Genomic DNA, 23,153 nt, shown 5'->3' with positions numbered 1-23,153 from the left:
GCAAAAGATTGTCTTAATCGGCCAACCGTAGTGGTCGAAACGAAAGTCAGGTCGTCCTCCGTTGAGGTGGGAGGATGTCGTAAAGAAAAATTTAAGAGAAATGGAAACTTCCTGGGAGGGTGTAAAGAGGGAGGCTTTGAATAGACTGGGATGGAGGAGCAGCGTATGTAGCTTTGTTAGCCTCAGGCGGGTTGGTGCTGCGTTGAGTTGTTAGTAGTAGTAGAAGTACCAGTTTTCTTTTCCCTTTTAGCCAACTATCTGCTTATAGAACTATGTTTGTAGCTTTTTCTTCTTCTTTTTAAATCAATTAAATGCAATGACAAATTTATCCGAAACCTAAACAGTGAATTCTAATCCTAAAAGTGTTTTTACATTGAGTGTTCCATAGAGTGCATGAATATTGAGTGGGGTATTTTTAGACGAAGCGTCAAGCGACAACATAATTACCCTCCTGTTTTCATGTTTTTTTATGTTTTTTAATCTTTATTCCCTAAACAATTAAAAAAATCCCCTAAACAATAGGGGATATCCCCTAATCACCTAAACACATCCCATAAAACAATTTACGTGCAGGTGCATCCATGATATTTCACCTGTTCCTTTTGAACGAGCTTTCTTTCTTTTTATTTCTATTTTTACCCCTTTGTTTTAAAAACATGGAGAATTCATGTATGAATGCAGGTTCGACCATAGAAGAAGACGAGGTGCATGAGAGGTAGAATAAGAGTAATTTTCCGTCTGAGCCTGATTTTGATGAAGAGCCTGATTGTGGCTACATTATTTAAGCTTTCTTGAGTGAAAGCCCTTGAAAAAATTTCAGGGGGTGAATTCCCATAAAGGTGCAGAAATAAATATCCGTGATGTATTTATTTTCATTAAAATTTAAACAGAAAGCTACAAAAAAAATTATCCACCGGATTAGATTCCAAACATTTGTGTGTAGAACATTGAATATATTTCATATAATTTATTAGAACGATTTTGAACTCATTGAGAATTAAAGCAGACACACAAACATAGCGGCTGGTACCTCACATCAAAGACATTGCTTGAGCTAAGATTCAGAATTTCATTTAATGTTTTTCTGATACGCGACATTCGCATATCTGATTTAGATAGCAAAACAAAATAATTTTTTTTAATTAGGGTTTAGTTGAAATATTCTATTTTATGCTTAACTAAACAAACCCTATAATAAAATCTGTCTAAAAACTTGGGTGGAGTAAAATTTCTAAATGAGTTAAGTCGGATTTTTTGTTTTCCTAAAAATCAAAATTTGGATGGAACAGATGTTGACCTCTTTATTTATTTCAATAGTTTCAGTCAACTCAGAAAATAATTTGACAGAAGAGGTTTTGACAGGCAATTACAAACACATCTAAATTCCAGTAAAACAAAAAAAGTTAAGACTATCTTTAGCATTTAAATAAGATTTTACTATGGAATTTATAAGGAATTAAATTCGCTGCCGGTTGTTACAGCGGAATCACTGGAAATTCTTGCAGATTATCAAGTTTGCAAGACTCATTCCTTAATTTAGTAAATTCATCATGCGAAATCATAGCAGTACTAGCTGAGGGCCGTCTACTGACATCTAAGGGTGACATACTTTTCTGACGATTTCTTCCATCCTGACCATAGACAAAAGACGTCCATTCTTCTGCTTGTTCATCCAAACACTCAATTGTATCTAAAAATGCCCTTCCTGAAAGATTTAAAGATCTAAATTAACAATTCAACATTAATAATAAACTCTGATGGAACTTTTCTTTAGAATTTGAACTATAAATGTATTTATTAGCCATGATTTATAACTAACTTTATCCTACGTCAAAATTGATTTGGTAAGCAGAAAAGTTAAAAAAAAAGGATAAAAAAAGAACTGATAATTTTGTCCCTTCAACTCATGCACCTGATTCAAGCTTAAAATAATGTCAATTGTATCTTTTACTTGTCGCTATTTTTGTTAATTTTTTTAATCCTTAGTATCATACATACCACTATTTTAGCTTCAAGGTACGAACTACAAGCAGTCTTTCAAAGATATTAATCATCAAAACTAGTTGAAAAGCAAATTATGAACTCAAAAAGGTTGTTATTCGGAAATTTTATTCCAAGATTTGCTTTAATGTAAATCCTCTAAGTCTGTAGAATAATTTATTGATGAATTCCCTGTTTCAAACGTTACAGGCAAGTGTACAGGGGGCGCTTTCAAGATGTCTAAATTGTCAAATTATGTCAATATTTTTACTATCAGTTTTCCTACTTTCTGAGCTTTGACTAACTCAGCCCCCTCCCCCTAATTATAATAAATAATACATGCCAGTGTCAAATCCTATATACTGTAATTTTATAATCCTATAGGATTACATTCAATTATTACTCTACTTTTCCATGTAGTCTGATGGCTTGCAGTAGCCAGCCCCCTAACGTCAACACACCCGAACACGCTCCTCTTAGAACCCAATCTGTTTAAAGCTTCATTATTTACTCCGTCCCATGAATCCCCTTTAAATCCCTTCTTATAACTTCTTCCCACCCACTTCAAGGCCAACCTGTTTTTCGTTTGGCTCCAGATCGACTGGTCGAAAACGATTTTTGGTGATCAGCCATCTTTCATCGTAATATGTACGCACATTTTCCCCTTTGTTCGATTAATTTCTAGAAAGTAGAAGCGAAACAAATTTTTCTTACAAATTACTATTGATATACAATCAGTCAACGAGTAACTAAAACTTTCCTTACACAATCCCCCTGGAAAACACCTGGCATAACTTCCACAAGTAAGTCTTATTAATGATTCGCACGAAATTACTAGAAACCGGTTAGCCATAATCAATTAAAATTATTTCAAGTCGTTTTGGCCAGTTAAAATATTTGGATAATAAAGTTGTAAAATTGCTTTTAAGCAAATATATATTTGCAAAAAAAAAATCCGGCAATAAAATCGCAAAAAGAGAGGTGTGCCTTTTCATCAAAAACAAAGCTGTCAAGTGCAGGCTCAAAAATCTTTTCCCGTTAATGGCAGCTATGAATTTGCTCCATTATATGTCGATTTATGTCCATTGTTTTATTATTATTTATATTTTTTTTTTAAGGCAAATTTCAATTAAAGGGAGCAAAGCTTCAGCAATCCCAACCGGTATGCAGAAACTCTAGGGGTGAAAGAAAAGTGTTTTTTAGCGCAAGTTTAAGGATGGATATTACATAACTGTGATTACAGCAATTTTTTTTTTTTTTTTTTTTTTTTAGGGATGAGATATCATGTTAATAAATTCAAAGGTGTTTGCAACAGCAACAATACCCGGCCCTCTTCGAGTTATATTGCCATAACAAGGTACAATTGTGGTACATTGATTATCCTGAAGATATTTGATGAGTTCTTCTGGTTTTTCCTGTTAAGCTAAGAGTACAAAAATACTATAGTAACTTGAATGAAGAAAACATAGTAAAGAGCACAAAGAGCAAAAAAGTGGGCACTGAAATTAGATACGAAAGCACGATTCAATTTTTGTTTTATATATTTTCCTTTGTGCGAGTAGTTTAGAAAAACAGGCATCGATTCATAAAAACAGGTAGAGTCAGGACGGTTGTAAGGCGATTAAGAGACATCTAGACAAGAAGGGGACTAAAAAAAAATTAGAACTTTTGAGTTTTCGCTTAGCTTTTCCGTTTTTCTTATTGAAGCTTGTGTGTTATGTTTTCTAATGGTCCGTGAGAACCCTATTTATAAGGCCGAGTAAACGTCCAAAACAGTGCCAAAATGAATGTAATCTTTTAGGGATTGTATAACTTGTTGCCAACATCCAGTGATAAGATCGATGGAGAAAAAGTAAGACAGCTAACACAGTAATTCATTCTCCAGGAACGTTCAAAAAGAATATCGGCTACAGGCCGATGTATTTTTCAATTAGACTTAAAGCTTTGAAAAATCAGTAGATTACAAGAGCGACGGACAGTGAATTTATTTAAAAAGGAAAAGGAAATTTTAAGGAGTAGTAAAAAGCGTATTTGTTTAAAGGAGACAAGGACATTTATCTGGTAATAAAATGGATGGACACACTGTATTGTTCGAAACGCTCCGACTAAGATAAATGGCCACAATCGTATGCCTAAAAAAAAAATTAATAAACTCCAAAAATCTCAAACTTTATATGTTTTTTTCTTTCCTCTATTAAAAATGTCAAATTGCACGGGTACCGAATGTATCTAGGGTACCAGGGTATGCCTATATGCCAATATAGTGAATACAGTCAGGCTTTGCATGTCGTTTGTCGTTGATGTTTACACCAAATTACCCACCAATAAAAATGATAAAAAAAACGGACAAATTCTTATGGATTCTGAGTCATCAATTAGAAGTGACTTTACCATGATTAGAAAATAGAACTTTCTCGCCCTCTCGAACTTATATGTGAGAGAAACGAAGAATAGGGTCCTGGTGTATGGGACGATGCCTGGCTTCAAGAGGGACTACCTCCACTAGCCTCTCAACCTCCATCGGTGAAAACAAAAATTCACATCTGAATCTTAACACTTTTTATAAAGGTCTGCAGTCTCATTTTGCAAGTTTCAAGACGGCTTACGTCGTCAGCAAAATCGAGATCTCCAAGTCTGGCCGGGTCACCAATATCAATCCCATAGCCCTCACACTTACTTAAGATTTAGTCAACAACAAGGATGAACAGTAGGGGGGAGAGGACACATCCCTGATTTTCTACCGTCATTATTTTTAAGTATTTGGTATTCGCTTTGCCAGTTTGTACACAACATTCTGTATCTTTGTAGAAAGCGATGATAAGTTTAATGATTTTTTCCAGTATGCCGTAATGTGAGAGTATTTTCCAGAGTGTTGTTCTATCTACTGAGTCAAAAGCTTTCTCAAAATCAATGAACACAAGGTACAATTTCCTTCTCCCCTCATTTGTTTCTTCCAGCAGCATTTTGAGGACAAATATGAGGTCAGTACAGGAGTGGTTTGGACGGAAGCCGTGTTGCTGTTCGCGTAGGCATCTACCAAGATGTGGTTTTATTCTGTTGAGGATTATGAGAGCGAACAACTTTTCTAGGATAGAAAGGAGGCAGGTACCATGTCAGTTTAAACACTATTATTTTTCCTTAAAGAATAAACATATCATTCTCAAATTAAAACTGAACATGTCTGACTCTTTGGCCTGAATTTTCAAATTATTATCTCTCTCAGGCTTTTATGTCTTTTATACTTTTTCTCAATTTCTCTGGAAAAACAAAAAAACATATTCCTTCCCGGAAGATTCTCCAAGGTGGAAAATTCTCCACTCGGGAAATTGTCACCTGGAAATCCCCCCGGACAATTACCAAGTAACATTCTCCCCGTATGTAAAATTGTGCATCGAAAGACAAAGATAGACAAATAAAAGACTCTGTATTTGAATCCAGGGAAGTACCTCCAAGAAAATTTCCTCCCCACTGGAAATTCTTCCCGTGGAAGTTCCTCCGCTCCGCATCCTATCCAAACTACACCCTAGTGCTCGTAAAAACTTAGGAAGACACTCATTTAATCAGAAATTGAGAGTTCTGGTCCTTTTTTCTTTAAATCTAAAGTGCTTGGAGACCAGCCAGCCCCTATCTTACCTGAAAATCCTCCAACAGCAAACAGCTTGTTATTAACGTTGGCAACACCAGTATTAGCCCTACGTGATGTCAAGTTTGGTCCTTTGTTCCAGGTATTTGTAATAAAGTCGAAAAACTCTGTTGAAAATAGAGTTTCGACCCCATCAGAACCACCAATGGCCCAAAGTTTATCTATAAAAGTCAAATCAGCTGTATCGAAAAATAAAAAAGTATAAAAAAAAACAGTGGAAGTCAGAGGTAGCCCGGGAACCAACCAGCTATTGCCCAAACCTTCTCTGAAAGATTCAAAGTCATTATTTTTGCACAAACATCAGTAGCAAAAATGCAAAAAACTAAGGTAAAAACCAAGTTTCAACCCTATTACAGCCACAATCGCCCAGCTTAGTCTAAAGACACAATCAATTTTTTATAATATTCGTGAAAATAGGGAGTAGAGAGAGAGAGGGAGTAGAGAGAGGGGGGGGGAGAGAGAGAGAGAGAGAGAGGGGGGGGGAGAGAGAGAGAGAGAGAGAGGGGGGGAGAAAGAGAGAAGGAAAGAGAGATAGAGAAGGAAAGAGAGAGAGAGAGAGAAGGAAAGAGAGAGAGTGCAAGGGAGAGGGAGAGAGAGAGAGAGAGAAAAGTTTTAGTATTCATTCTTGGTACCCACGTCAGTCATTGGAAAAAATTTTCATCATTTCATATTTTCATCGCATTTAATATCTTACTAAGTACTGTATCTTGTAAGAATCTGATTTTGGATCTTTAAAATTTCGTGGGTAACGATTTATCGAATAAATAATATCCAACTTTATCGATGCTAATGAAAGAAGTAAGTATCATAAAAAATAATATTAGTTTGTTTATTTAGCTTTGTTTGAGCTGGGAGACAATTGAAGGAAAAATGAAAACACTTGCCTACACTTGTATTTTCAAAAAAGAAGAAGAAAGGATTGCTCGAACAGCCAGACTTACGACTATTTAAAGAAGTATTGAACTTCAGAATTCTTTCAGGCTTCAACTGAATTTTAATAAGAGGCTTAAAAACTTACTAATTGTTGGAAGTGACAGAGTAGCAGCAATTGCTTCCAACAAAGAAACTCAGAAAAAAAAAATTAAGAGAGATGCGTGGAATTTCAGAAGTTTTTCCCCCCAAAAAAGAGAGGACAAAATCTTTGAAGGATAGAGGCTGAAATAAATTTAGGTTATAGTATATACTGTCAGGATATAACAAGGTCTGATAAATTCGTAATAAGGACAATCACTTTACTCGGGTAATACTATCTTTAAAATTCAATCAAACTCAAAAGAAAGCCGAAGAAAGAGATTAAAAAACACATATATACCCCAATGCGCTAAATCTTTCCAGTACCTTCGTGATTTAAATTCTCTAAAATATTCCCAAAAGTGTAAAACCTACCTCCAACACTTTCGACAAATTGAACCACATTTCACTTTCGCAATACTTGCTAAATGTTTTAGGGCTCACTTTGGACAGCGGAACAAAAATAAACAAAATGGTAATTATGTAGTCTTTATATTTAATTCTAACATGCATTAAAATCCCTTTCTAACTTACCTACTTACTTACTTAGGTCCCGGCCATCCTCGTGGGACGTTTTGGGGCCACTCCTCCTGCTAGCTCATGCGTAAGGGCTCGGTAGATTCCTCAATCTTGTGCGATACGTGATAACTGGGCTATCTTGACGTTGTCGAAGTGGAAGTTCTCCATCAATTGTTTTCGTGGTCTGCCTCGTGGACGAAGGCCATGGAGGGATCCTTTGAGGGCGATTTTTGGGAGGCAGCTCGGCTCCAATCGTTTGACGTGGCCAAACCAGCGCATTTATTTTTTCTTGATTTTACTGAGAATGGTTTCAGTGGACAGGAGCCTTTGACGTACTTCCACATTTGTGATTCGGTCAGTGTATTTAATTCTACCAATGCACCGGAGGCATCTCATCTCAAAAGCTAGTAGTTTCCTTTCGTCTTCGGTTTTCAGAGTCCATGTTTCGCATCATAAATAACAATGGCGATTACTAAACTGTTAAATAGCTGCATTTTGAGTTTGTTGGATAGGTCGATACTTTCCAGAGGTTGGCTAGTCTTCGGAAGCTAGAGCTAGCAAGTGCAAGTCGATGTTTCGCGTCAGAGCTATGGCAATTATCTGAGGAGAGTTGGCCACCAAGGTACAGGAAGTGGTCAACCGTTTCTACCTGTCTCCCGCCTATGGTGATAATGGACCATAGTATAATGGACCATCAAGTTCACGGCTCGTAGTTACCATGACTTTGGTCTTGCTTGCATTGATCTCCATTCCGAACGCCTTTGTAGTATTGTAGAGTATATCAGCTTGTGCCGGCAGTTCTTGTGTAGAGTTGGTTAGCACATCAATATCGTCAGCGTAGGCAAGATTGTCTGTTAGCAGCCCTCCTATTATTGCGCCATATTCCGACTGCATCAGTGACAGAACGGCATTTAGAAAGAGGTTGAAGAGATGTGTTGATAAGATGAAACTCTGGAGTACTCCTGACAAAGTTGTGAACTCTTCTGACAACCCATCAGTGGTTATTATTTGGCCTCGGTATTGGTCATGCAGACTCGTCAATCATTTGGACTATCCCTTTCGAACAGTTGGTATTAACATCTGTGAACGGCAATTTCTTTTTTCTGAATGATCAATTAAATAACTAAGCGTTTTTTTTTTTTTTTCAAATTCAAAGCGGAACGTTTCAAGAGATGAAATCCAATGCATGAGACTTGTTTATATCGTCATTTGAGATTCAATCGCGTTACACACCGACGTTGCCGTAAAACCAATTTGATCCATCGTCGAAGTGGTCTTAGTTCTGAGGAGAATCATCCCGCAATAGTTAATTAGCCGTTACTCAGGTAATTTGTGAAATTCCTTTCATTCAGGTCTTGTTATATGTATTGTTTCTTTTCCAAATATCCACGAAAGGGATTTTGGTAGTATTTTGCACATATGATTCTTTTTCTTTCTTACTATCATTAGATACATCTTTTAACATATTTGACTTGTTAAAAATTATTCTATGCATATAAGCTGTTAACTCCGATTTGATCAGAATAGCAAAGTTGATCAAAACTAGGTCAATTCAGATAAGCCTAATCATGTCATATATTTTTTATTATGAGTCTCAAGTTAATGTTATGCCTCCGGAGTGGAAACGAGTTACGACACTGACGCACAAATTCAGGTCTTGAACCTATAAGAACCTTGAATTCTTGAAGGCCTTGAACCTTGAACTTGGAAACAAGAACCGATTTTTTTTTTCGAAGCTTCAAGAGTTACAATCGAGTGGCTGTGGTTCTGAGTACACAAATAGTATGTAAACATGAACCGAATTAAAGTTTTAGTCCCCAAAAGAACACATATTGAATATTTCCACCAAGTCACTTAGCAACTGATATTGAATTTTGGTCACATTGTTCCAAGCAAAATGCCTCACTAATTAAAGGCAACGGACTAGAGCATTAATTAAGACTTAAATTCTTAACTTTAGATTCTAAACTAGCCTTTTCGGTCAATTGAAACAAATCGAAACGGCATTCTATGTTTCTAAAAAATAATAGGAAATTATATTTTTTGATTAAACTTAATAAAAAGCGACTCCAGAGCCTCTTCTGGCAATACTTAGAGGAGTGAACAATTCCCAAACTTTCTTCTTTGGATCATAGTACTCCACCGAATTGAGACAGTTCCAATTGTCAGTACCACCAACAGCAAAAATTTTACCACGACAAGAAGTCACACCAGCTTGGTATCGACCTAAATATTTGACATAACAAGTATAATAAATATATATATGGTTCGAACAAAGTAAGAATTAATTGCACTAATCTACTAAAAACACTCTACCTATAATAATATTAATAATTTATTTTTGCCCTTTTTGCCCATTCGCATTATAAAAATGCACTAGAGGAGTACAAACAAAGAGAAAAAAAACACAAATAGTTAACGATTATACAGTACTCACATGTCTAACGAAAAAAGGACAAACAAGTGGAAACTTAAATCAACACTAAAATACAGGACCTATCGATCTACCCAACCGTATATAATAAATGGTTAAACTGTGTTTCTTTTACATAAATTGATTGATTTATTGATTGGAAAATCACGTGATTTCTTACATCGGTCATCAAATGGCGAATATATCGTATGACTCATAGAATGAATCCGATGGCTCATAAAATATACAATAAAAAACAACGATATGAAACATAAGAGGCTTTTCTTGATATTGATCACTAGTATCGTCACGGAAAATATATATATATATCAATTTTATCCCCTTCAAAGTAGTTTGGTAGCTACACAAAGATAGAGATGATGTTCCCACTGTTCGTAGCAGAGCTGGAAAACTACAATCATTATGGTCTTCAGCATGTCTATTACAGACTTTTGGATGGTTTCTAAAATCCCGAAATAACGGCTAATTATTTTGGTCACTTAAAAAGGGCCCTACAACTTTTGATTTCCGTTTGAATGAGCCCTCTCTCGATATTCTAGAACCATTGGTTCGATACGATTACCCCAGAGAAAAAAACAAAACAACACGCATCCGTCATCTTTCTTCTGACAAAAAATACAAAATCCAATATTTTTGCAGATGGGAGCTTAAAACCTCTACAATAGGATTCTCCGATACGCTAAATCTGACGGCGAGATTTCCATTAAGATTCCTCAGCTATTTGGGGTGCTTCCCCTTTTAAAAAAATCAAGTAAATTTTCTCAGACTCGTACCTTTTGATGGCTAATACTAAACTTAATGAATAATGTATACTTGGAATCAGCTATTCTTTGTATGTATGTATTTAAATCAAAATTCTACTTTTTAAAAATTCGGCTATTATTGAGCGATTCCCTGACGAAAAATAAAAACACAACTTCACTAGTCGCAGTCTCAAAAACCACGTACTTAACTAACGGAGTAAAAACTCAAACTGAGCTATGGAAGGGTTCTGATACACCTGCTATCTCAAGGACAATAGTGCATGGTTCCCAGATCGCTTGCAGTATCAACAGTCTCATTACTTTTCTTCCACACCTCGTAAAAGGGGTGGTCGCATAAAATTTGGAGGGGGGCTCGTTCGATTGAAATTAAAGGTTCATTTTAAGAGTCAAAAGTGACTGGAGAGCAGCCGAACCCTTTGCGTGTCCCTTTTGTTCCCCAAGACATCCAATCAAAATTTTAAGATATTTATTTGTTGAAAAAATTCACTAGGTCCAATAAATCCACCTTTACAGATGATATGAGTCCCGCATCTCTCGGCACAAGTACCACAAAGAATACAAATTCCCCACTGTTTAAACACAGGTACTTGTAAGAGAAAAAAAGAGTTTGTTGTATTTTGGGTATGTGATTGACTCGAAGCTATCAGTGATCATTCACAGACTAAAAAAAAAATTGTTGGAGGGGTGGGGTAGGAGGCCCAGAAACTGGCCAACATACTTCTGGTCTCTGATCCTTTTGAAACGAATGATCGTAAGTTCTTGGGCCAGGAGGAGCCTAATGCACAAAATAAAATTTCTGAGGCAAGCGAATCCCTCCCAAAAACATGAGAGCGCAAAATAAGGGCCATAAACATTCTTTCTACTGATCGGTTCTAAGCCTACATCCCGAAGTCCTTGGGATACGAAATCATAGAGCATCTGAACGCACAAGCAACTGAAAACGAAAAATATTGGTTCCCCAAAAACTTATCCGACAAAGAGACAAAAGACCCTTTCTGCTTCCCGACAAAAGGAAGTAGATCAAAAGACACTACGTGTTTCCAGGTTGAAAATTGAATGTGGTATGAAGTTGAAACTTTCAGGGACTTTTGGGGAGAGGAAGGGGGAGGGGAGGCAAGAGTACCTGAAATCTTACTTTGGAGATGGGAAGAAGCTCTTTATTTTTGTCTCCCATCCAACAAAAGGTTTCAGCCCTATAAGCACCTATGAGACTTATACTATATTCACCGTTAAGCAGTCATGTAAATCAAAAGACATTACACGGTGCCAAGTTTTCAAAATTACTTATTTGCAACATCTCAGGAGCACCTTGAGAACCAATTTGAAATTTTCATCAAGTGTTGCTGAGGGCGGGGGAATAAATACTGAGCTAAGACTATCAGGAGAAGAAGATATAGAAAAGAGGAAACATGAGAAGAGGAACAAATAAGTATAAGATATATGATAACCTTGAGACTGTGCAGCAAGGTTATCAAAAAGCAATATCTACATTATCTCAGGAACAGCTTGGGGGAAGGATTTGAAACATTTAGGCAGTGTAGGAGAACTGGACTTACTAGGAGCTTCATTTTTATTAGGTGATTTTTGCTCAAGTCGGTAGAAATAGTGATAGATGATATCCTAGCCGCATAAATTTGGTACAGGAAAGAAAATAGCAATGGTTATAGACTGCTACACTTTCATAGGTATAACAATCCAGTTATAACCAAAACATTATTTAGTGATAAAATGGTTCGCAAGTTAACATGGTATTCAAATGATGGTAAGACAGCTAACCTTATTGATTATGTTACTGTAAACCGGCTTTAAATACACCCTTTTAAAATGTTTATGACAACAGACGTGGCAGCCAACTCCAAGCAGAGTGCAACCCAAGTCCATAGTAGCTGATGCTCAAAAACCAAGAAGTTTGGGAACAATATGTGGAAATATTTCTTCTGAAAACTTATGTAGAACATGATTAAAGTGTAAAGTAGTACTTTTTGGCCTATATTACGTCTTCATATAACGAATAACAGTACCGATAGTGGTTATCAGCATAAATAAATAGTCAAACTTCAGAGAAAAGCAGAAAATATTACCCCAAAAAGTTATCCAATCATGACGAAAATTGTACCATCAAATTTTCGACGCCCAAGAATCCCTTAACAGCAATTTAAGCCCCAAACTTGAAAAATACAAAATCTTATATTTCTTTTTGTGTAATGGTTTTTGTATTTTTCTAATTTTGAGAGGAGGGAGGGGAAGACCAGAGAATACTGAATGGGTTTTTGAGGAGAGGGTGAAACTCTCCATCTTTCAGATGATTGTGGGAACCAGGAAGGGAATAGGTAACTTTGAAAATTCGATTGAAACCCAAATCAAAATTTTACATAGATAAAGACGTTAGGGCTGATTTACTGATGAACTACACAGAACTAATGCCCATGAACAACTTGAACTGTCTTATTTGAATCATACTTATCTAGTTTTTAGATTTTACCTTTCGTCTTGGTTGAAGGTTTTGGCAAACCAAATCCACTTTTTGAACAAGAGCAACTGATTGAAACAACAAAAAGTGTATCAGATATTCTCTTTTCTTTATCTTAAATTAGTTTTGAAAGTTGAACATGTTCAGTAACTAGGACAAAATGCCAGAATTTACCCTGAACTTTGTTTTTCACTCGTAGGTGAATCAAGACTAGAAAAGCAAATAAGCAATTAATGAAAATAACTATTCGGAAGCAAAAGAGCTTACCAATATTCAGAGGGGCAATACTACTCCACTGATTGGTCGCAGGATTATACACATCACAGGTTTTTATGGCGGATTGTCCGTCCCATCCACCAATGCAATACAAGTTCCCGTCCAAATCAGCAACACCTACAAAAAAAAAGACAATGACAAATACAAGAATTATCACCCATAAAGATAAAAACATAACAATACAATACTGAGAGGGGAGGGAAAGTTCGTCGGAATCCAAAATTGGCAAATCGTTGGAAAAACATGTGATAATACCCAAGAGCCTGTGCATTTCCAAACGATGTAGATGAACTGAAGCACATCACCATTACCTTTTAATTCATATCTAATAGGCCTATATAATAGGCCTTGTTCAGAATTCTAGACTCGGGCACAAGTTTAATTCCCAACAAAGGTTCAATAAAAGTGCAATTTGTTTGAAGTGTAGTTCAAGCAGACTACCAATAGTAGTAGTAGCAGTATTACTACAGTAGTATGGCTAGAGCTTCCATTGCAAAAATAGAATTAGATGTTCTTTTAGAATAATATGCCTGTTCTTTTAGTAACCAAACAGATTTGTGGTTGGTAACGTTCATTTATATTAATTTGGAATTTCATTAAAAATATGCAAGGGTTTAAATCAATGATGTGCTATGATCAGAGAACCATAGAAAAATAAAAAAATCATATTGGTCTTAGAAGAGCTTTTAGATAGCAAACTTCGTCCACCCATAATACGTTAACGCGTAGGTTCTCAATCTTTTACAGATAACGGCTCTTAAAAACAATCAGAGTTTCCAAAGGTCCATTAATAGATTGGAATTTTTCTTCTTGAGCTTCTTGAGAAATTGCACGACTTACTTTTTTTAAAATCATCTATTCATTTAACAGAAAAAAATTGATAATGGATACTCTTTCTCGAGATAATGTAAAATATAGAATTTTAATTATTTCAGTAATATCCATGTTCAGTCTAGACAAGTTGTGTCTTATCCATGTTGGTCTTACCAAAGGGTAAAAGCATACATAATGACCCTTGGCCGTGATTGCATGGAGTGGTCGTGGTGCAAATCCACTAAATAAGGGTTCGACCCGCAGGTGAAAAAAAACTTCAATCTGTGTAAAAAAAAACATCATTCGAAAAATTTAAATAAATAAGAAAAAATCATGTAACTTATTTAATACGTCATAAAAAGAAAATCTAATGGTCATATAAATTGAAAGCATTTAACAAGTCAATAAAAATCTGAAATATACAATTATTATGAAAAATTGTAATATCAAACCAAGAAATAAGAGGGCTTGGAGAGCTATAAGGGTTTAAAACAGTTACAAATAAAGTTAACTGCTAACATTAGAAAATAACAAAAACGCTAATAACCCTCATCTTATACCTTTATGTCTTGCAGTGAACTGGAATGCATGTAGAGTGTTTTGACTTAGTAAAACATTCTCCTAAATACTCCCTAAAAGTTTCACCTTAATAACCTTAGCTTCGGTGGTAGCGGTAGCAGTAGCCCTAGCAACAGTTGTGGTATTTGACGTAATAGCAGCAGAGGCATTTCTAGGATTGGAGCTCCTCAAGAAATATTAATTACAGCGCCCCCCTTCCGACTCAAACACATGCAGAAAAACGAACGAAGTTAAAAAGAATTTATCTGAGTGGAAAATCTCCCAGTGGCGGCCCCCCAGCTGCTTCAACCAGGGCAGTTGACCCAGTTGCCCTCCTCTTTGAACGGCTCTTGGTAGTAGTAGTATATGTATAATGCCTTTTTGTTAGTTCAACATCCTCTTTAACATGCCCTGAAAGTTGAAACTTAATACTCTAGGCCTCATACACTCTTTTTGCAACCTGAGTCCAGCAGTAGCAGTAGTAACTGCAGTGGTAACATCCACATAGTGTCTTTTGTTCAGTTCAACATCCCTGTCAAAAGATTTTCAACTTAATACTCTAAGCCATTTCTAAGATATTGTCTATATGCCCTTTTGTCCCCCTAGACACTCGCTGAAACTTTTCCCTTGATGCAGGCCTCCCACTAGAATTTTTGTGAAAAATATGAACTTTATGAACTTTTGACCACAAGAATATGAACTTTATGAACTTTTGATTGCGCTTTTTATGAACCTATTATGAACCTAAATTTACGACATGTGCACCTCAGAAACTGTCCGTGGACACAAAAAGTGGCAGTTGGTGTTTTCATCACTGGTGCACATATTCTTCTTGTTTTTTTTTTTTTTTTTTTTTCATGAGTTCAGTTAAATGCGTTTAATTTGTATAAAAGTACAAAATACAATAGTACAAAATAGTCCACTCTACTTGTTCCTTTTGGCAAAATATGACGAAATTAAGGACGACTTTCGTTTGTTTACCCTGCTCTGTATCAGCTCAACCTCTCTGACTGCCTCATCTTCTTCGCGCATCTTCCGACTCAAAGCCTCGATCATACTTTGTGCGAGGCTTATTTCTACAAAGTCTTTGGCATCTATGGCTTTTTTTAGCTTCTCATTAGCTTCTTGAAGAAGCCTTTCTGCTACTTGTCTCTTCTCCTTTTCAACTGACTTCTTCTTAATCAAATCTTTTTCCAGGTGTTCAATGGTCTTCTTCTCAGATAACATCCTCTTTTTTCCCTCCTCTTCTCTTGCCTTCTTATTTCCTTTTGGACTCCTCTTCAGCCTGTCTAGATCACTCAGCTTCCAGGTACAGTTTATAGCTCTGGCATGCATTTCGCTCCAAATTCAACAGATGTCTGGTAATAGGGACTATCTTGGGCCTGTTCTCAAACTTCTTTAGAGCGTCAGAGACTATCAGTCTAGCATTGAGCATTTTGACTTTCATCGATGATTTTTCCTCGGTCATGATCCGTCCTGACCGGGAAAAATCACGTTCAACGTCAGCGTTCCCATGCGACATGCTGAGAGCTGCTTTTACTATCTTTGAAACAAGGGGATATTTTGTCTGTCCTTGATGGTTTTTCAGACTAAAAACCGAGTTCCATAAATGCATGTTGCATGTCCAAATGTCAGCTAGGCCTCGATCGCTGCGCACAGTTCTAACTTCGGAATCAAATAACCTCCAAACTTTCTTGTTGACATTAGGTCCCCAGCATCAAGACTTGACGGAGATCAAGGTTAGCATCCTTTAGAGCTTGTAGTAGGGGCTGGTGTAAATCTTCCGCGTTTGCGTGTCCTATGAAAAAGGACTGTAGGTGGCGTACAGAGACTCTTTCCTCGGTCTCCGACCAGTATCTAATCATGATATTCAACTCCTTTGCACCTTTGTCATTTGTAGTCTCATCGTAAAGCAACGCCAAGTAAGAAGATCCAATGTCGCGTAGAAGGTCCTTGCAAAAAGCATTAGTGTGAATCCATGTAAAAAAAAAGAAAAAAAAAAGAATAATCAATCAACTTATGATCTGCCAAGAAGTCATGTTACAGTTCATAAGCTTAAATGAACTTTTTAGGAAAATTACTATTAGAAAACCATGAAGATAGCAGACTCAATCAAGAAAAAGGAAAAGACAAAAATATAGCTTGGTAAAAGAAGATATAAGAGAAATTTAGGAACCAAGTTAGATGTAACAATCTCTTTTTGAACAGAAGAAAATGTATGTTCACAAAACATGGTGTGTTACAGTTTGAAACGTTTTAAATAAAACTCTTCCACATACATTTGCTTTGCTTTTTCCTTTATAAGGAAAAAGACAGCAACCGCAAGTGCTTTCCAGCTGATGACAAGAAAAATATAAACTTTATGAACCTTTATTCTAAATTATGAACCATTTATGAACCTAGGTTAAAAATATGAACTTTTTTCATAATTATGAACCCAGTGGGAGGCCTGCTTAATGCCATTAGACCCAGTAGTAGCAGTAATCGTAGGAGCACAGTAGTAGTCGTAGTATGCATATAAGTGCCTTTTGGTTAGTTCAAAATCCCCCACAATATAACTGATAGTTTCAACTTAATTCTTTAAGCTGTTCCTGAAATGTTGCCGATACACTCTTTGTGACAATCAACATGCACATAATGTGTTTTGATTTAGTTCTACATCCCCCTGAAAATTTCCTAAAAGCTTCACCTTAATACCCTTAGCTTCAATAGTAACAATAGTTGTAGAAGAAGAAGAAACACTGTACACATAGCATCTTTTGTTATTTCCTCATTCCCCTCAGCCTATACTGAAAGTTCCAATTTAATACTCTAAGCCGGTCTTGGGAGATTGCTCATACGTCCTTTTGAGAAACTGCATGTGCATAGTGTATTTTGATTTAGATCAGCATACTCTCAACATTCACTGAAATTTTCACTTTAATACCCTCACTTTTAGTAGCAGTAGCAGTAGTAGTGGTATTAGCAGTAGTAGTATTACCAGAAGTAGAGGTAGTAGCAAACAAATATTTCCTTTTGGTTAGTTCATCATCCCCCACAACAAGCCTAGTAAGTTTCAACTTAAAACCCCCAGCCGTTCCTAAGATATTACTGACACACCTTTTTCACAATCTGTATGCACAGTGTTTTTTTTATTTAACTCGACTTCCCTCTCAATATTTCGTTGAATTTTCACGTTGTTACCCTTAGCAGTAGTCGCAGTAGAAGAAATTGTTGGAGCTATAGCATCCCCTCTAATCATTCCCTTAGAGTTCCAACTTAATATCCTAAGCCATTCCTGAAATACACCCTTTTGACAACCTGCATGCCCAGAGCGTGTTTTGATTTAGTTCAGCTTCCTCCGCAATATTACTTACAATTTTCATCTTCATACACTTAGCCTTAGGAGTAATAGTAGTCATAGTAATAGTACGCAGGAGTAGACTTAGTAGTGGTAGTAGTAGCTGTTGTTGCTGTTGCATTAGTAGCAGTAATGACAGTAGTAGCAGTGGTAGATATATATATTACCTTTTCGTCAGTTGAACATCCCCCTCATCACACCCTTGAAGTTTCAACTTATGCTCTGATCCGTTCCTCAGATATTTCTGTTACGCCCTTTTACAATCTGTATGCACGTAGGGTGTTTTGATTTAGCTCAACTTCTCGACATTTCCTGAGATATTCATCTCAACATCTCCAGTCTTAGCAGTAGTCGCAACAGAAGTACAAGTTGTAGTAGCAGTAGTAGTGGTGGTAGTAGCGTGCACACATTTCCTTTTGATCAATTGATCGTCCCCCTTACCAGTCCTTGAAAGCTCTTACTTAATACCCTACACCATTCCTGAGAAAGCCCTTTAGATAGCCTTCATGCATTCAGCACTTACTTACTTGTACGTGTCTCAGGAAACAAAATCTTCAGCCTTCCCTGGCATTATGACTTGGCAGACGGTTGAGTGCCACATTGCTCGGTCATCAATGTATTGTGCAATGATCTTCACCCATTGCTTGTCCCATCTTCGCCTGTGATAACGAAAGTCCCCAATAAGCTCCAGGCCGGTTTTGACAGCATTGATCCTGGTCTTTACTTGCCCTCCCCGCTTCTTCTTCCAACGGCTCAGGGAATTAGTTTAACACTTGTTTGGTAATGGTGCTAACTGGCTTCTAACAAACACGCCCAAACCAGGTTTGGCGTTTTTTATATTAATCTAACGATTTCAAATTTTTGGCGGCAGCGTATTCATAATTTGGCGTTACTGATACTATCCATCGGAAGGACGTTGAGGATTTGTCTTTTAGGTAGGAGTGGTCAAACACGTTAAGGCCGCGGACCTCTGCCGCTTTCAGGGCCAAGTCTCATAGTCTTCTTCCTGGTGATAATATTATAGCCATGGGCACCCATGTGGGGGGGGGCAGAGGGGGGGGGGCTTCTATCCCCCTCTGGCTGAATGATTCTGCCTTATATTTTTTTGTAGATTTCTATTAGGCCTATAAAGCATTGGAAGTGCCGATTAGATCAGATAAGCCCCACTAAAATTCAGCTTATGGACGCCCATGATTATGGCTTTATGGCTTAAAGTTTTTTTTTTCTATCTCTCTGTTTGTGGTAACTAGATTTTTTTTTTCATGTTACCTGTCAAGCGTGATTACAAATTTTTAATATGTTCATCAAATATAAACTTTAATGTATTTTTCTCTACATAAGTGCAATTAAACTTCCAAGACATTGTTCGGTTTAAATACATATCATTAATATTATTGGTACATTGATCAAACTTAAAGAGGCTTTCCATTTGTTTATTAAAATTTATATGAGAAAAAAAAAGTGAAGAACTTACAATATATAACATTTATTCCCAATTCTAGCAGCATCGCCAATAAGGAAGCGTATATTTACTGTTGTAATACCTTGTTTTTGCATTTTTTTTTTGGGGGGGGGGCACAGGTTCATTCAAGGTAATTATGAAGATAATTCCCATGGTTTCTCTCCCTTTTTCAAGCACAGTTCCTTCAAATTATCTGAATTTTTTTTATTCTTTTAACCCTCTCGCGGGCGCTGGTTGGTTTTGAGGACACGTAATTGTAACCCCCTCTTTACCCAAAGCTGAGTTTTTAACATATGTTTCCTGGTGCCATCTGATTGCCGATTCTTCCATAAGCGTCCCTGAAGAGCTCTACCGGATAAGCTGTGCTTTCTTCCTGCCATTGTAGCAGAAAATTGTAATTTGAGTTTTATCAAGGATTTGCAAGGTAACTCCACTTTTTCTTTTTTTTATAGACATTATCGCTGACCTGGGGAAGTCGGGAATTTTTTCTCAGAGAATTCGTACCCTTAAAAGTGTGTTAGAGTAATTTTTTCAACTTCTGAATATTTCATACAGTTGAGCCATCTATTTTCCTTCTGTCCCCACATGAGGATATTGCCCATTAGCACCAACTTTCTGCATAGTTTTCGTTCCGTATAGTTTCCGTAGAATGCTACAGCTAACACTACTGTTCATTTGTCCCCGCTTGTACCTTGTGCTCGCAAACTAGTAAAGCTTCTGTTCTTTACAGATGAGTTGACTAAAAATCAGGCATAAAGAAAAAATCTTGAAAATCATGTTTGAAGACGATAGTGACAATGGAATCGATTCAGACCAATCAGATCTTTCCTCCAACGAAGAAGATGGCAGAGATCCCACTTGGCAGCCTCCATGTGAAGAAGAGGACGTCCAACTTGCTACCGGATCGAGCCCAGCGGCTAGAGATACGCAAGAGAGAGCTACAGACGAAGATTGTGTAGACCACGAGGTAGCGAAACCTGATCGAACGGAACCATCTCTCCAGCGTGTTGCTAGAACTTATGCGAGGAAAAGGAAAAGCCCAAGCACGGAGCCCAATAGTTCTGCTTCTTTTGCGACGTCGCAAGCAGACCCTGCTGTCAACAGTTCAGTTTCAGATGGAAGATCACAGACCATTCCTTCACAGTCTAACAGTGGGATTGCAGCTAAAACCAAAGTTCCACGAGACAACCCGAAGTCTAACCCGGTCAAGGCCAGACGACGTATTCGGAGAGCCAATGTCGATAATCCTCTAGCAGAGTCGATTCCTCCGTTCACCGGTGATGGTCGAGTCTTGCTCAATCTCAGAAACGAGTCGGATCCTGTCGATTTCTTTGAGGGACTTCTTTCTGACGAAATTCTTGCAATGGTCGTCAGGGAGTCTAACGCCTACGCATTGTCAAAAAAAGGGTATGAGTTGAATTTGACATCAGCAGAACTACGCATCTATGTTGGATGCCTTTTGATTATGAGTTATTTTCGATACCCAAGAATTGAAAACTACTGGTCAAGTACCCTGAGGATACCTCAGATTCCAGATTATATTTCAAGCAAAAGGTTCAAAAAAATTAGAGAATGTTTACATTTCACTACTCAACAAAGTAGCCCTGATGGTGACAAATAATAAAAGATCCGCCCATTTTTGGAGATGTTGCGCAACTCTTTCAAAGCAGCAGTGGCCGACGAAGAATGCAGTTCAATAGACGAGATGATGGTCGCCTTCAAGGGAAGAAGCAGCTAAGCGAAGAACCAACTAAGTGGGGTTTCAAAATTTGGGTTCGGGCTGGAGTCTCAGGATATGTGTTTGATTTTGAGCCATATCAAGGCAGCGGTCCTAACCACAACCCACCAGCGTACGGGTGTGGAGGAGACCTGGTTGTGAAACTCGCTCGTGGCCTCAAAAACACAAACGCTAAAGTGTATTTCAACAACCTTTTTACCTTGGTATCTCTGGTGGAAGCATTAGCAAAGGAAAAGATTTATAGTGTTGGAACCCTTCGCGCAAATCGACTTGGAGATGCTGCACCTAAGCTAATAACAGAAGTCGAAATGAAAAAGAAAAAGCGAGAAACCTCGTCGTTTGCTACGTCTGCTGAAGGAGTGACGATTTTACGCTGGAAAGACAACAATCTCGTAAATGTTTGTTCATCCTTCGCTGGTTATGCCCCAACTGACAGTGTCCAGAGATGGTGCAGCACAGCGAAATCGAAAGCGGCGGTTGAAAGGCCATACGCAGTGAAGAAATATAATAAGTGTATGGGAGCCATGGATTTGATGGATTCGCTGACTTCACTTTACAAAACGACTTTCGAAACAAACGTTGGTACATGCGCCTGTTCCACCATTTCCTTGATGTTGCTGTTGTCAACGCTTGGATTCTCTACAGAAAAACCTGCCCTGTCGGCACGCTTGATCTCCTCCATTTCAAAGTGTCTATTGTAGTAGCCATAACGAACAAAGGGATGGTGTGGATGAGGACAAGCCCTGGTTGGCCTTCAAAAATCGGCTTTTTCAAGAAAAGGACTGTCATTGCTGTCACAAACGAGATCCTACTTGATGGTCTGAGTGGCCATTGGCCTGGCAAGTCCGACAAAAATAACGCTTCTCGATACCAGGACAAGAACTGCACGAGTAAAACGAGATTCATCTGCAAAAAATAAAAAGTCGCATTGTGCCCTGAATGTTTCGAGAACTTTCACAGTGTCCGATAAGACTTTCGAAAGAGTGTTTTCTGGGCAGCGTCCCCATATGTGGACAGTAGCATATTTTACCTTGTTATCCTTTTTCGTCAGTTTCTGAATACATATCTGAAATCTACATATTTTTCTACATAGGAAAGAACTTTGTCCTGTCAGTTTATCTCAAAAAATGGAAATTCGCCCGCGAATTTCCGGGTTAAAGTAAATTACGGTTAAAGTAATTTTAACATTTAAATTCAAATTCGAAACTTATAGTAAAACTGAATCCTATCAGTCAGTGGGTAAACAATACAAAACATACCAATATTGGATCTTGGAAATTTCAATGGAGGAGCCATTTCCCATTTTGTGCCATGGAGTTGGTAAGTTTCTACGCTGGCAAGCTCTTTCGTTCCACTGCAGCCTCCAATGGCGTAAATTCTTCCTTGTGCAACACCAATATCTAGTCTACCTCTTGGTTCTCTCATAGATGGCAGTGATACCCACATATTTGTTTCAGGATTATATGCTTCAACCGTCCTAAGACATTCCCCTCTGTTATATCCCCCTAAAAAAAGAGAGAAAAAAACATTACAAAACAAGAATCTTGTAAATTAGTACAGTAACTTTGAGTACTACACTTTCGTGCAGTAAAGATAAACCCCCACTTTTTTCTTTGAGACACAACTTTTTTTTTAGTGTTTGCTAAGACCCGCATTTTAAGGTTTTACCCTGTAATAAGAGTCTTCTCTATAATCTGCTTACAATAAAAATAGCTTTTCCTTTGAAATTCCGCCAGAAATAAGATATTTTTTGGCCTTCAAACCTATCAACTAGATAGATTTTTCCAGCCAAATGATATAATTAATTCGTCACTACTTTACCGATAAGAGTTAAATATTTTTTATAAAGGTTGGAATTGAAATGTTTTGATGTGTCTGGTATCATTCCCCATTAAAAATCTCTACCCAATAAAGAGTTAGAAAGAGCAAATTAGAAGTTTTAATTCAAAAATGCTTTTACCTTGTTTTCCAAAGATATTGGTGGAGTTTAATCCAACATTTTTTCTACATGCTGGTGGATTGAAGAGAAAAAAAGGAGGAAATATGGTGCAGGACTTTACAGTCCTTACCGGCGGTGTTGATCTCCGTTTCATGACCCATCAGCCAGGAAGTGCAATAAGGGAGTGAGGCAGCCATTCTATACTT

General features: G+C 37.4%; 1 protein-coding gene across 1 annotated transcript in view; it reads right to left on the bottom strand.

Annotated features, from left to right (window-relative positions):
- Positions 1 to 1,286: 1,286 nt before the first annotated feature.
- LOC148956909 (uncharacterized) overlaps positions 1,287 to 23,153 on the bottom strand; it is a 55,642-nt gene continuing 33,775 nt past the window's right edge. The window contains exons 8-13 of the mRNA XM_089092620.1: positions 22,268 to 22,513; positions 13,089 to 13,214; positions 9,216 to 9,379; positions 7,858 to 8,041; positions 5,614 to 5,802; positions 1,287 to 1,705 (exon numbers count right to left, since the gene is read on the bottom strand). Coding sequence (XP_088948746.1) covers positions 1,476 to 1,705; positions 5,614 to 5,802; positions 7,858 to 8,041; positions 9,216 to 9,379; positions 13,089 to 13,214; positions 22,268 to 22,513 — 1,139 coding nt within the window. The 3' untranslated portion in view covers positions 1,287 to 1,475. The remainder of the gene's footprint in view (positions 1,706 to 5,613; positions 5,803 to 7,857; positions 8,042 to 9,215; positions 9,380 to 13,088; positions 13,215 to 22,267; positions 22,514 to 23,153) is intronic.

The sequence above is a fragment of the Artemia sp. Qi Xiang Cuo genome, chromosome 1 (assembly GCF_049724085.1).
Source record: "Artemia sp. Qi Xiang Cuo chromosome 1, ASM4972408v1, whole genome shotgun sequence".
Taxonomy (NCBI): domain Eukaryota; kingdom Metazoa; phylum Arthropoda; class Branchiopoda; order Anostraca; family Artemiidae; genus Artemia; species Artemia sp. Qi Xiang Cuo.
The sequence above is the reverse complement of the archived record's forward strand: the minus strand, read 5'-3'. Positions and strand labels throughout refer to the sequence as shown.